Raw genomic sequence first — 13,932 nt, 5'->3', positions numbered from 1 at the left:
AGGAGGAGGGAGGGCTTCAGGGCTCCTTTTGTAAAGACAGAAAAGGTGGGGGGGGTCTGTTTCTTTGTTGCGACCCCTCTGTGGGGTGCATGTGGCCACCCACAGGAAAAGAGTGAGTGCATGTTTCTGTCAGAAGGAAGAAACTATGGTCTCACAGTGCCCAGCTGCGACTCTGGGACTTCTGAATGAAACAGGGAGCCAGTACCATGAGTTACCCCAAAACTGGTGCACAGAACAGCCATTTTAGCACTAATCATGGCAGTGCCAACTTCACCTCTTTGGGAATCTCCTTCCCTCCCTGCATTTCCATCACTACCAACACCATTTTTTTTCCTGATGTCCTCCTTGCCCCTGACTGAATTTTCCCTTGAAAAGTTCAGTCAGTTATATTTTTTCCTCTGGCACAGCAATTTGCAGGCCTCTAAGCCAGCTTGCACCCATTTTAGAGCTTTGCCATGGTTACCTGATAAGAGTGTGAAAGTGACAGAATAGATCCCGTTCTCCTTTTGCGCCTCTCCCCCTTCTGTGTATGTTATGTCCACCTGGAACTTCACTGGCTTCTGGAAGACAGCAGGACCTCCTGTGGACTTGTATTCTGCACGGAAACTTGTCTGTGAGATGACACTGTGACTGAGACTTGGGATCTGCAAGAGGTTGGTAGAAGCAGACAGTAGAAGCAGTGCATAAAGGGAAAAAAAATTCTGCAAAATTCTGTTTATAACAACACACATTTCCAGAATTAGTAACATTTGCTAGATTCGCTTCTGGTCTTGAATTTGTAATGTACAGTGTTCTTGTGGACTCAGTAAGAGTGTAGGTTGCTGGGCACTGACGCAGGCCACGTCTTAATTGTGTCTCCCTTGATGGGGGAGGCTTTTTAGAGTCTTTGCCAGGAGTCAGAGACGAACGGGACTTCTGTATTTTCTCAGTCTTCAGGTTGTTTATTATACCTTATCAGTAATTCACATGCTGACAGCATAGCATGAAGCAGAGCAAAATACAAAAGGCAAAATGCAGGAAAGCTCAAGGCTTTTTAAAGGTAAACTAACCAATGGTCACTAAAAGTGTACATTATTTTTACTTTTCTACCAGTTATCTAGTCACGCAGTCAGGAACTGCGGAATTCTTTATCCAATCATCCCAAACTACTTCTACTGCAGAATATGGAATAGTAGAAGAAGAAGGTCTGGAGAACAACAACAATCCTCCATTTTGATGGTTTTTGCTTTTATCTATTTACTATATTAATAAACCCAAAACCTCTAAATTTTTCACCCTGTGACAATCTTAAATAGTATTCTATCACCTAGTTCACACCAGTATAGATTCTAATTCTTTCCAAAGGGTAGGCAATTTTCTCCATGGATGAAGGTCAGTGTTGTCCAGGGGAATAGAACCCTTCAAAACAGGCAGAGAAATATTCTCTGCATTCTGGCTTCCCACAGGGCACCACACATGCTTATGAATTCACACATGTTGCTCAACTTCATGCACTCAGTCTTTCTTTTCCTACTCATCCACCAGTTTTGAGAAATGCCTTTTGCTGGGCAAAAAGTGGTATTAAGGCAGTGGGCAGAAAAGTCAGTGGGATATAAAACTGAATATAAAAAACACCTAAGTAGCCTGGTCTGATCTCACAGCTGTTCCTGTTTTGAGGAGACCTCCTGAGGAAGATCTTTCCAACTTCAATTGCTCGGTGATTCTATGATGTCAAATAGACATCAAGACACAGAGCAGACACTTAAAAGTGCTTGGGATATCCACAGGAAAAGCATGCCTGCAAACAACTCACTCAAACCACAACTTTTATCAATCTTCTCAACTCTGAGAAGCTTTGTGATATCATCCAACATCTGGATATTCAGAACCATGGTGGAATTTTGTAACTTCCTAATTTTCAAGCAGTTACCTTCCACACTTTCTCCCAAAATTTAACAACATACTCATATTCTATTTATTGCTTCATAAAGGACCAGATTAAAAAAAAACCCAAACAAGTTACTTGGAAATCTGGTCTCTAATTTAGGAGGAAAAATGAAGATGAGTTCTTTGACAAGCTACCTTTAAGGGGTTAATTAGCAGGCCATGACAATGCATTTAAGTTTGGATGTTGCTGTAAGAGACGATTCACTGGTTTTGCACACAAATCCCTATATCACACCTAAACCACACCCGTGGGGTATGCACAGGATCACCATTATGGACAGTAGAGCACACTACACAATATAAACCCAAAAGCACAGCTAAATGCATGAAGTTGATGCAGTAACATGGCTTTTTACAACCAACCTGGGATGGACACCAGTGTCTGATGCCCACTACTGTACTGCACTTACTCCTTGTGCACTTGTACAGTAACAAGGGTTATGGCTGATTTTTTTGAAGAAGTTCATTGCAGAATCACAAAGATTGAAATGGAGTTCAGTATTTTGTGGAAAAAAAAATCAATTTAACAAACAATATAAGAAATTAACTTTCCTTCTCTCAATTTTATTGGAAAAAGTGTATTTATGTTGTTGACTACCTTGAACTGAAAAACCTCTTAAATTAACTTTGCTGTGCTGACCTTTTTGTCACTGGTACCTCTAGATAATGAGAAGGACCTTCTAGAGGAAAAAAAGACAATTTCCCTCTCTTTTCTTAGGCTGTATACAAACCACATCTGCAACAACTGATACTCTGGACACCAGAAGAAATTATCATTTTTTCTGCCATATAGCACTGAAGTGGGGATTCAAAGTAACAAATGCAGATGTAAGACAGGCCTTTGGTCTGGCTGAAGTGGTGGAGGGCATACCCAGCAAAGGGAGACCCAATCTGCTGCCCAGCCGGTGACTGTAATGCTAATTTGATAAAGCAGCAAATCTCTGTCTTGATACTGTGCCAGCATTGTGCTCTACTGCTGTGGCATTCCGAACTCTGGCAACCTGGAGGCCTTGCCAAGAAGGCTGAAATCTTTTCTCACCTTAGAGAGCATTATCTACAGTTAGTAATTCACACACAGTCCAGTGTGGGCCATGCAAATTAGATTCACAGAGGATGCTTTTGAAGGAGCCGAGCCCCCGTCCAGTAACATTTGGAACACAGAATCCTGGAATGACCAGTGAGGGGTGCCTCCTGGAGGCAGCTGAGGTGACTTACCGAGAGGAAAGCGTGGACTATATCAGCCTTAATGGAGCTTAGGGGTTTGTCCTTAATGACCACAAAAATCTGTTCTTCTTTCTCCAAGTTGATGAAATTACCAAACCAGGATTTTTTGGCAAGCCTGATGTGACGAAAAGAGAGAGCTGTTTAGAATATTGAACACTATTTCGTATTTCCCACATGCCCCTAGCTAGAAAAAAATATTAAAAAACACATGAGAAAGTTTTGATGACATTCCAGATGTGATGGTATTACTAATAGTAAGTGGGAGACAGTATCAGAGAACATCCAAAATGACATTTCACTTGGTGAAAACTGATGAAATGACAGGCCACACAGCCTTACTCTGGCAGCATGTGTCACCAACAATGAAAAATCAGGAGCAATGCTAACTCTTCTGACTGAGCCAATATACCAGCGAATACTGCATATACAAAGCACATATAAACCAGGGGACACGTTTCTGGTTTGTCTCCAGGGATCTCTCAGTTTCTTGTGACAACATGCAGATCCTGGCAACATAAAGATTTAAGTTCCTTCCCACCCAATTTCAACTCTTTTGGTGTTAAAGGACTCGGAAAGATGTTTTTCTGAAGGTGTCCTGTTGGGCTGATGGTACAATCACAAGATCTTGCTTTTTAAAGCAAGCTGTAGATTTCACTGGAGCTCCAATCTATCAGTGAGTGAAATCCACTATTATGCAAGGCCAGGACAAAGACTGTCCTGTTCATCAGTCCCATTTAGGGTGTCTATATAGTGCGTGAACTCTGGTCAGCCTACAAAGGAATGAATTTTCAGTATTAAGAAAGGAGATAACAACACCATGCAAAACACAGTTCAGGCTTTCCACTGGCAGCAGTCCAGCTCCTCAGTTTCTTCCAGCATCAGATAGTGGTTTCATCATAAAATTAAACTGCTCTGTTTTTTCACACTGATCTTATCAGCAAATGTTTGATTTTGCTTATTGTTTAACCATTTCAATACACTTCATTGACATTAGCTTTTAAGTTAAACAGGCTAAAGGAAGAACGCAGGGACAAGAATGTTAGTGGGAGACACTACCCAGAACCTGAAAGTAGCATCTCTGAAAGGTGTGGTTTTGAGGGGAGAAAAGAGGCTGTCAGCTGTGAGACACAGCCAAATACTTGCCGGACCAAACTAAACCCAGGGAAAATCACACTTAAATCAGCCATATTCTAGTAGGGAAGAATTCAGCATGAAAATGTCAGAAATGGAAAGACCTACCACCAAGAGACTGCCTTTTTTTTCCCTTTACAGCATACTTCATAATGCCAAATCCAGGTTGCAGCATGGCAAGCAATAGGGTGGACATTCACCACTCAGTGGAAGAAGACAATCTCTCCACACAAGGAGAGCCATCTGCAAAAGGGATATTACTATACACCAGTTTCCCAGCAAAGCAATAAACAACTGGAGCGAGCTGCTAGTAGACTCACTGTCTGCGGCAAAGTGAGGCAGAGGCAGAGGAAGGACAGAGGCTAAGAGAGAGAGGAGCAAACTAGGAAACTAATTTGAAGTCTAGGCCTTCAGGATAAAGAACAAAGCTTGATCTCAGCAGTGTCCAGCAATTTGCACTCATTCCCCATCCCAGAGTGCTCCATGAATTGTGCAGCTGTGGGCCCACTGCCCATTTAATGCACACAGCAGAAAGACCACAACTGGAAGACCGCTTGGCTGGGCAAATAATGACTTGCTTCATTTACTGCAAGCAACCAAAAATAAGAGTACAGAAAGAGTCACTTGCAATTTGGTAAACCAGTGCCCCCCACTCAATTAAAGTGGGCTGGAAAACTGTCACTCCCTAAAATATTCATAAGCAGCTGTAACTAAGCCAGTGAGCCAGAGATTAGCATAGGGAGCAGTAAAGAGAGAGGGCCTCTCATTTAAATGGTCGTTAAGGAGCCAGGGTTAGAGTGTGAAAGAAAATTACATACTAATTAGCTCATGTGTCTCTCACACACCACAACAACTCCACAAGCCCCTGGAGAGCTGGGGCAATAGCTCCCTGCATGTAAGGGGTCTGTGCTCATTAGTAAATTAGCACCTGGTTATCCATCTAAAATGGCTGCTTGTCTTAGGCTTGGCTGTATCATCCCCTGAACCAGGGCTGGCTGGATGGACTCCAAGGGCTCAGGGGAAGCATGGGCCTGCAAAAGTGTGCTTATTTAACTGCAGGTCTGCCATCTTAAAATATGGCTTTTCATTTTTGTATTTTCATTAATGGGTTTGTTGGCCCCTCATTTATAGGTCTCTTAACAAGCACAGGTAACGAGGGCCCAGAACATAGGGAGATGTTTTCCTGTTCAGCATGGTCTGGAGTCTCCAGAATCCATCTGGGCTCTTTTCCTCAGTGAGGTTATCACCAGTAATAGTGAGTCTGGAAGATTCACTGGTAGCCTGGGCTACACTCCAGCTTGTAAATCATTGGAATTCACTAAAATAACTTTGCTGGTGTCACATAAGATGGAATATATGTCAGTGGCCTCTCCTGTTTCTGTAATGAGCAGAATCAAGACACAGCACACATGCACTGGCTTTTCTCCCCAAAACTGTCAGAACTAGCTGTATTCATACACCTAGGGAATAGACCCACTGAGAACAGGGGACAGCTTTGGAGTAAAATTACACAATAAAGGTTTTTCTCCTCTTAGAGGGCATTAAATGCTACTAACTTGGGTTAAATTGTGTATGAATCCTCAGCACCCCGAATGACATGCTCTAGCATCTCACAAGATCAGGCTGTAAGCAGTACAAAATGTACTTAAAATTAAGAATCTTCTCTTGTCATGGCAAACTTCTTAAAGGGGGAGTGAGTTAAGAGATATGTGGGGGAAGCTGGGTATGTAGCTTACACTAGGGAATCTAATCAGGTGTCCAGCTGACGAAAAAGCAAATAAATTAGCATGAAAATAGAGGCTGGTGCTTTATTACTTCACACTGAAATTTCTCACTCCTATAATGTTGTTCCTTTTCCTACTTTTGGAGTGTCTGACCACGTCGCCTTCTGTGTTCCTTCTCTGTCTCTGAGCGCACAGATCAGTAACCTCCAGGGGTTTACCTACTTGGCATAAATAGCAGCATTTCTACTCAAGCAAATGGAGCTTTGCAGGTTTAAAGCAGCTGGAGCTAAGTCTCTTTAAATGTCATCCCTAACACATTTTCTAGGACTTTTCACATGAGAAAGAACAGCATTACCCAGACACGTTGAAGTGTATTCCCTAATCATCAGGTTTGTTAAATGAATGGCAGGCATTGCTGTACCAGACAGAGCAAGGACATGCATTTATCACTCAACCCATGAGGTCAGTACAGCTCTTGATAAGGATATCTTATTTCTTACAGAAAAGAAGAAAATATGGGAAAAAATAAGACATGTGGAAGTGGGCACTGAGCAACAGACATCTATCATTAAAATATAATCTAGTTCATTATTTTTTATGACTTTTATTATGTTTACTGCAGGGTGCAGCCCAATTGAACTCATTAATTTGGCAATTATACAGAAAAAGAAAAGAGGGCCTTAGGCTTTGACTTGCATCCAAACTGCCTTAAATGACAGGCACTACTTCTCTACACCAGCTTTTAAAGAGTGAGTGGGAAGCAGGGAAGACATTAAATCAACAGCAAAACTTCCACCAACATACATGCAACGAAGAGGAGAAATTTAATTCTAAAGGTTTTCTGTTTTAATGGCTTTAAAAACACGTGAGATGAGAGTATTGTATATTTCTGTGATAATGATGTGCCAATTTTATGAAATTCTCTCATGCCTCTCTATCAGTAAATGCTCGAAAGTGTTGAAAACACAGTATATTCCAATTTTTTTCCTGGATACCTTTACTAATCCCTACTTCTCCCTCTCTTGAAGTCTTTCTTTATCCCTCTCCATTCTGCAGTACTACAAATAGAGTGCCCATCTTACACCAGATAAAAGCCAGGTCTGGGGCAAGTTGTGAAGACAATACCATTGTCACCAATTACAAAACTTTAAGCTCAAAATTCCCATCCAAGACTTACGAATATTTCACACAAGTCTCTTAACAAGAGGCCAAATTGCCTTAGTTGGCAGGCTAAGTCTATGGGCATTGGGTGCACAAACACAAGCTGTGAAAATAAAAAGGAATAATTTGGCATCTGTTGCATATTAGGAAGTGTTCGGAGCAGCACTCTGGCAGCGACTTCCAAACCTGCCATGCAGTGACGCACATTTGTGCAGTGAAATGGTTGAAATGCACACTGACTTTTAGGAATGAGCCTGGTGAATATGAAACAGCTTCTCCATGTCCCAGTACTGCTGCCTAGAATTAACACTGCGCTTCCTATCGCAGCCAAAGATCCCTCGGAATTATCTTAGCAGAGCCTCCTGCATGCTATCCTGAGGATGCAAACTCTCCTGTACTAAAAGGAAGACTTTCTGGTGCACAGTTAATGCCAGTATAAGCCACTGAGCAGCCTCTCCAGTCCCAGTGAGTGATCTACTTGCCAACCAAATGAATGAAGAGAGAAGAAACATGTTACAAACCCAGCAAATTCAGCAAGCTGTGAGAAAATGAGGTGGTTACTGGGAGACTGTTTCATCACCTGTTGACCCCAGTGCCATTACTGAGGTATGTATCTTATGCACAGTCCTTATCAGAAGAATCATTTCACATCTCTGTCTCACCCACAGGACAAGAGGTTACAAACAGATACTGATCCAGAATAGAAATATGTCAGTTTATGGCATTCAGGCCAGGAAATGACACTGGTATTTGGTGGGAAAAAAGGCAGAGTACTTACTCTGGGGATGACTCTGGGGTTAAATTAGACATCTCTTCAGGTGTAGGTACTGCCCATGTGCGCACAGCCAAAGAGAGGGAGGGAGAAAAGAAATTTGATGATTCAGTACACCTTCCATTTTCTGCTTGAACACCAACGAAACAATTCTGCCATTGCACCCACTTGCATTTGCCCACTGACTCTGTAGACTAGTTCTGACATTTGAACACCAGTCATATGTCTCTAGATCTCTGCATCTAATCAAGTGCTGCATTTCAAGGCTCACTCTACCCTTCCTTAGGTCCTTAGGTAAACTTGCACTGGCTTCAATGGTTTCTGGTTCAGATCCAAACACACTGTGCCAATGCGACTGCTTTGCAATTGCCTCTAAGCCCAGCTGGATGCAGCTCAGACACTGCTGCAATTCTCTGCAGTTCTCTGACCACCTCAGAGACAATGGCACTGACCATCACAGCTCAAAATCTAACTATTCCATGCCTGTAATCCTCCTTTCCCATGGGATCATGTCCCAGTATCCTGTAAAACCACAGGGTGTTGGGATAGCTGCTGCTGACATCCAAGGATAAGGCATGTGACTTTGGGTGCCCTTTGCCTGCATGCAAAAAAGCCACCTGGAGCCTGAGGAAGAAAATTTTGCACATGTCAACACTCTAGAGACTCAGAAAACTGAAGTAGGCCAGCAGATATGAAACCACTGATTGTATTAAGGAGATTTTTACACCAATTACCAAAGGAGGCAAAAAAAAGCATTAACCAAGATCAAAATAGCTGTGCTTCAGAAGGACAATTTCAGCCTATTGCCTCTGGCTGTCTTGTTTTTCAGCATAAGGCTCAGCCTGTGGCTGTGGAGAGGCAGTGGAGCACAGCCACAGGGGAAATGGCTGAGCCCTAGGTCCACTTGCAAAGCAAGTGAAGGAGCTGAAGATAGATTTTTCTTGTGGTCTAAGTGTCACAACAGGGATAGTAAGAGCTGTATGACTGGAGTGTGAAGTGGGCTCAGGAGATGCCGTTGGAGAAGGTGCAGTGGCACAACAGAGCCTGCTCACATGTGGGTTAGAGCTTGGCTGATGCTATCACTCTCATTTTCCGCACCAATATTCAGCCCTTGGTACACAGAATTTGCAGAGCCACAGACAGGTATGAAATTCCTGCCGAACATCTGCCCAAGTCAAAACCACCCTGTGTGGCTGGGTGAGTACTCACCTTGCAATTTCCGACGATGGAAGCGAGGAGACCCCAGGAAACTATTCTTGATGGAGTTGAGACGTGTCCTCCAGGGCATTCCTCCAATGCTGGGGCTGGATGGTGGTGTTGGGTTGGGTGTGCCTGCTGGGCTCTCCTTTGGCGTATGAACAGGTGTCCCCTTGGGGGTAGGGAGGGGACTTCCCCTTGGAGAGGGGTGAGGGGTGACCTGTATGATGGGGATAGATTTGGTGCTTGGGTCAGTACTAGAAGGGAGCAATCTAACAGGAGACATAGGGTTGGTCTGCACTTTAGGAACAGCCAGCTGTGGGTTAAAGCCGGCAGCAGGCGAGCGGCCCTGAGCATTCTGCACAGGGTTGTTCTGGGAAGAGGGGGCGCTGGTATTGCTGGCAGGGAGTGGGTTGGATTTAGTAGACTGGAGTGGTTTTTCAGCCAATTTGCTCTTGGATGGCAAAGTCTGCGTCTTTGGGTTGGGCTGAAGTGCTGGCTTTGGTTGGAGTACATGTCCAGGCCTGGAGGCGTTCCTACAAGCATCAGGGTCCAAGGAGACTTGGGGTCGGGGAGAGAAAGGGAGGTCGGAGGTCTGAGGGGGGATGAAGAACTTTCTGATAGGCTACGAGACAGACGCAGAGTGTCCATGCACATCAAAAACAGTGAAATACGCAAAGAGCGGGCGAGCAGAGAAAGGAAAGTCAGAATAAAATCCATCCGAGTCACAAAGATGCACCATGTCACAAGGAGACACAGGAGATGGAGGTGAAGGGGTAGTGAGGGGGAGGGATTTTGCAAAGAAACGAAAACAAACAAACAAACAAAAAACAAAAAAAAGACATGCAGTTAGCTGGGAACACAGCATATTCAACAACAGCAGCAGCGGCAGCAGCAAGAACAACAGTGTCATAACAGGCTTCATCATATTAACCAACCACGTGTCAGCAAAGGAAAACAACAGAAAGAAAAGTACAACAAAGGAACAAGGAAAAAAAAAAGAAAAAAAGAAAAAAACAAAGAAAAAGAAAGTAACCAAGAAAAAAGAAGAGAGAAATGCCATCTCCCTGGGATTGTTCTGATTGCCCTGCAGTGAGAGAAGCACGATGCTGTAGGGAGGTGAGGAAGGGGAAGAAGAACCACTCAAGCCACAGACAAATCAAGATGTCTCGGTGATTTGGGACCACCTCTTTCAGCTCCATGTGCCCATATGCAAACCCCGTAGAGAGATGAGACTCAGAACAGGTGTGTGATACACACGGAGTGGCAGGGGATACACATAGTTACTGCACACACCAGTCAGAACCTCTTTCCTTCCTCTTTACCCCTGGCTGGGTAATGCACCAGCTGCAGCCACCCATTGCAGAAAGAGGGGGAAAAGGGAGAGTGATGCCACCTGGGCACCCACTCTCCTCCCCTGACCTGGAGGGGTAAATTGCTCGGCCTTCACTTGGAAGCTTCAGAGCACACAACACCACGAGAAATATATGAACTCAGATTGGTGTTTGATTTGTTAACTGCTACAGCAAAAACTTCAGCAAGGTCTGGCAAATTTATTTATCTGGGAAGAGATGATACTTTCCACAAGACTTTATGCTTCTCCTGCAACATCCCTCATTGCATTGAAGGATAGCTTGATAATTGGAATTTCTGTCATAAAGTCTCAGCAGTATTTGCCATTAAGTCCCATGTCTAAGAAGAGGGTGGGGGGAGCCATTGTTTTGTAAGACATAGTTTAAAAAGGAAAATACAAGCAAAGTTCATAATCCATCACTGAGGTATCAAAATGGGATTATGATTTTTTTTCCCAAACAGGAACATTTACACGTGTTAAGACACATTTTGGGAAACCATTCATACTTTGACAGCAAACAGCAATAGACAGACTTGGAAGGGTAGAAGCCTTTTAAGGGATACTAGCAAGCTAAAAATCACATTGAAAACAAACAAAAAAAAGTCCTTACAAAACATTGCTATTAACACCTTAGATTACAAGTACTGGAATAATTGTAAAAACAGAAGTCACTACTCGAGATATTCAGCTTTGGTCTACACTTAGATTCTGATTTCTACAAAGATATTACCTATGAAAAATTACACATCACCATTATTATTATCTATTCTTGACACCTAAAAGCTGTAATCAAGAACTAACCAGACATACCATGTACATGTAACCTTGCCTCAAATCTCAGTCCCAGGGAAACACACTCACTAGGGAGTTTCCTTCCTGGGTGTGACGGATTAGCACAATGTTGCCATATTTAAAAAACTGTATAAATTTATTTAAGACTTACATCTTTAAATTGTTTGCATTGAAGTTTTGCAATTACTTCAAAGAACTTAGGGTTAGGCCACCAAAATTAAAGGAAAATCAGTACATTAAAATGTTTGTATTACTCTTAGGATTTTAAAGTTAAACTAAAGTCTACCATTTTGCTAAATTCTGATTGTCAATGAGCAAGGAAGGGGAAAAGATGAGGAAAGTGGTTAATTTGTGGAAGTCACTATCAGCATCTGACTATTAACTATTTGCAAATGACATCAATGGATAAAACTCGAAGACTGTTAATTGCAAATGTTTCCTTGCAATTTTCCTATCTTATGTGTATGATGGTTTGGGAAGCAGATTTGAAAGAAATAAAGTAAGATTCAACTCCCTCTTAAGCCATTAAGAATCTGAAGAGGCACCCTTAATTACCACATATTTAATAATGAAATGAAGAATAAGATTAGGTCTCGATTTCAGCTGGTGCAATGTGGAACACCATTAGAAAGATCTTGTGAAATCTGAGAACTTTTATTTGCTGCTGAATTCAATTCCTCATAGAACCGAATCTAAGCAGTGCAAAAAGTGAAATGTGCATTTGCTTTTTAAAGTATGTTCTCTTTCAATAATCTAAGGTGCTATTAGAAGCATAGGTAAGGACGTTTAAAAATATATGATTTCTATTTCAACATTTCCTTTTGAGCCTCAAATACAACCTGCCTTGATATTGTTATGATCTGCTGAAAATGCCACCTAATTGCTAAATCCCTTTGAAGACTATTTAATCTACTGCCTGTTAAGTAATAATGGTAAGATACAGCAACTATGGGATAGATATTGTCAAACTTATTCTTTGATGTCGTCCTACTGAACTGTCAGAAATTAGAGAGAGATCAATTAATGAAATCAAGATTTAGTTTTACTGCACTGGATGCTTATTTGTGCACAAAACTGTTTCCACTGTACTTTTCCAGTACTTTTTGCAGTGGCATAAGAGTTCTCAGACCTCTGCTTCATTCCACTGGCAACCAGAAGTCCCAGTGCAGAAAGAAGGAAATGGATCTTCACTAGTCCCTGGGATTTTAAAGACACAGAGGAGACCACAAGAACAACTTATGCCAGTTTCAAAACAGGATAAAAATTGGCAGGAGCCCAAAATAGGTTTCAGAAATTAATTCAACCAAGCAAAGTGCTGGAAGCTTTACTAGACTATAAACTTAGGGCTGACAGTGTGTCTTTATTCACAAGAATGACACAGAATCTTACGATGGAATTGCAATTTCAAATACTTGGAATACTGATGTTATCTTCATATAACTAAGAGTAAATCCACAGGTGTACCCATACCCTAAGACATGGAATATATCAATTTTTCATCTTATGAAGTCATGGGAAGCATGTAGAAATCCTCCAAAGACTCTGGGCCAGACATTTAGGTAACATGCACTGTCACAGCCCAACAGACTTTTTGATGAGGTCTAGACTTCTATTAAGCACTGCAGTCTTAAAGAGACTTAGCTGACCTTGTCAGGCACTAGTAATACTCACTTTTATCCCCAAAGAAGTTAACACGAAGAGGGAAGCCTCTGCCATTGCACTTAGATACTCTTACAACTTTGCAACAAATGTACTATCAAGCATGTGTTGTACTGGCTCAGTATTAGTTGAGTATCAGTATTTAGTTCACTGTATGCTTAAAAAGGGCATGCGGAAGTACCTTATTTATAGGGATTTGAATGTTCTTAACTTATCCTAGTCAGTCAGCTTCTTACTTTCCTTTTAGATTTGCTAGCCCTCAAATTTGTATAATTTATTTTCTCTGACTTCCTAATACGAGCTGTTCTGAGGCAAACAGAAGATAACCAGCGTGGTTTGGTGCTCTACTGTGACCTAATTGAAGGCAGCTGTGAAATGGCTCCTGATCATTTGGTCTGAAACCCGGCTGTATGCAGACCTCAGCTGGATATAGAGTGTTTTGTCATAGCAATGTTATTCTGTGTGCTTATGGGACTGAAAAAGGGAAGGGGCACAATGAGACCCCTGCTAACAGTGCAGGGAACATGTAGGAAAAATTCTCCGCTTGCATTTGTCAGTAACATTTCCCTCACCGCCCGTTAAAATTTACAAGCTGCCAAGGAAAAGCAAAACATCCCAGCTAAGAGCCACAGCTCTGGAGCAACAGATGTCGAAAAGCATCAAGCATGTGTGAGTGGATTAGACCAACAGATCTTGAAGCAGCACCACTTACCCTTGGACTGCTGAGAGGACTGGTGGAGAGCCCAGACGATGCTCCGCTGATTGACCGAGACCTGAATAGACACAACAAGGAAAACATCCCTCAGAAAACTCAGACAAGTAATAACCCTGAACACCAGCCACCACAGGCATAGGCATGAAGTGAGAAGGAGGAGGGAGGCTGTCACTGGAAAAGGACATAACTCTTTCCTTTTCTTTCCTTTCACTATTGCCATGTTTTTCAGTTGTCTCCCCCCCACAAATCAAAGAGACGCTGTTGCTCTGGGAGAATA

The 13,932-nt window shown here is 42.4% G+C and overlaps 1 protein-coding gene across 14 annotated transcripts in view; it reads right to left on the bottom strand.

The window, feature by feature from the left end:
• BRSK2 (BR serine/threonine kinase 2) overlaps nt 1-13,932 on the bottom strand; it is a 310,737-nt gene that overhangs the window by 23,146 nt on the left and 273,659 nt on the right. For 9 of the 14 annotated variants that reach the window (XM_019284082.3, XM_019284091.3, XM_019284094.3 and 6 more), the window contains 5 exons: nt 13,653-13,713; nt 9,148-9,760; nt 7,945-7,993; nt 3,142-3,265; nt 464-644 (listed from right to left, as the gene is read on the bottom strand). In XM_019284082.3, coding sequence (XP_019139627.1) covers nt 464-644; nt 3,142-3,265; nt 7,945-7,993; nt 9,148-9,760; nt 13,653-13,713 — 1,028 coding nt within the window. The remainder of the gene's footprint in view (nt 1-463; nt 645-3,141; nt 3,266-7,944; nt 7,994-9,147; nt 9,761-13,652; nt 13,714-13,932) is intronic. The other 5 variants (XM_010398303.3, XM_010398384.3, XM_010398608.3 and 2 more) reach the window with 1 other exon arrangement.

The sequence above is a fragment of the Corvus cornix genome, chromosome 5 (genome assembly GCF_000738735.6).
Source record: "Corvus cornix cornix isolate S_Up_H32 chromosome 5, ASM73873v5, whole genome shotgun sequence".
In the NCBI taxonomy this organism is placed as follows: domain Eukaryota; kingdom Metazoa; phylum Chordata; class Aves; order Passeriformes; family Corvidae; genus Corvus; species Corvus cornix.
This window is presented reverse-complemented; position numbering and strand designations above follow the sequence as displayed.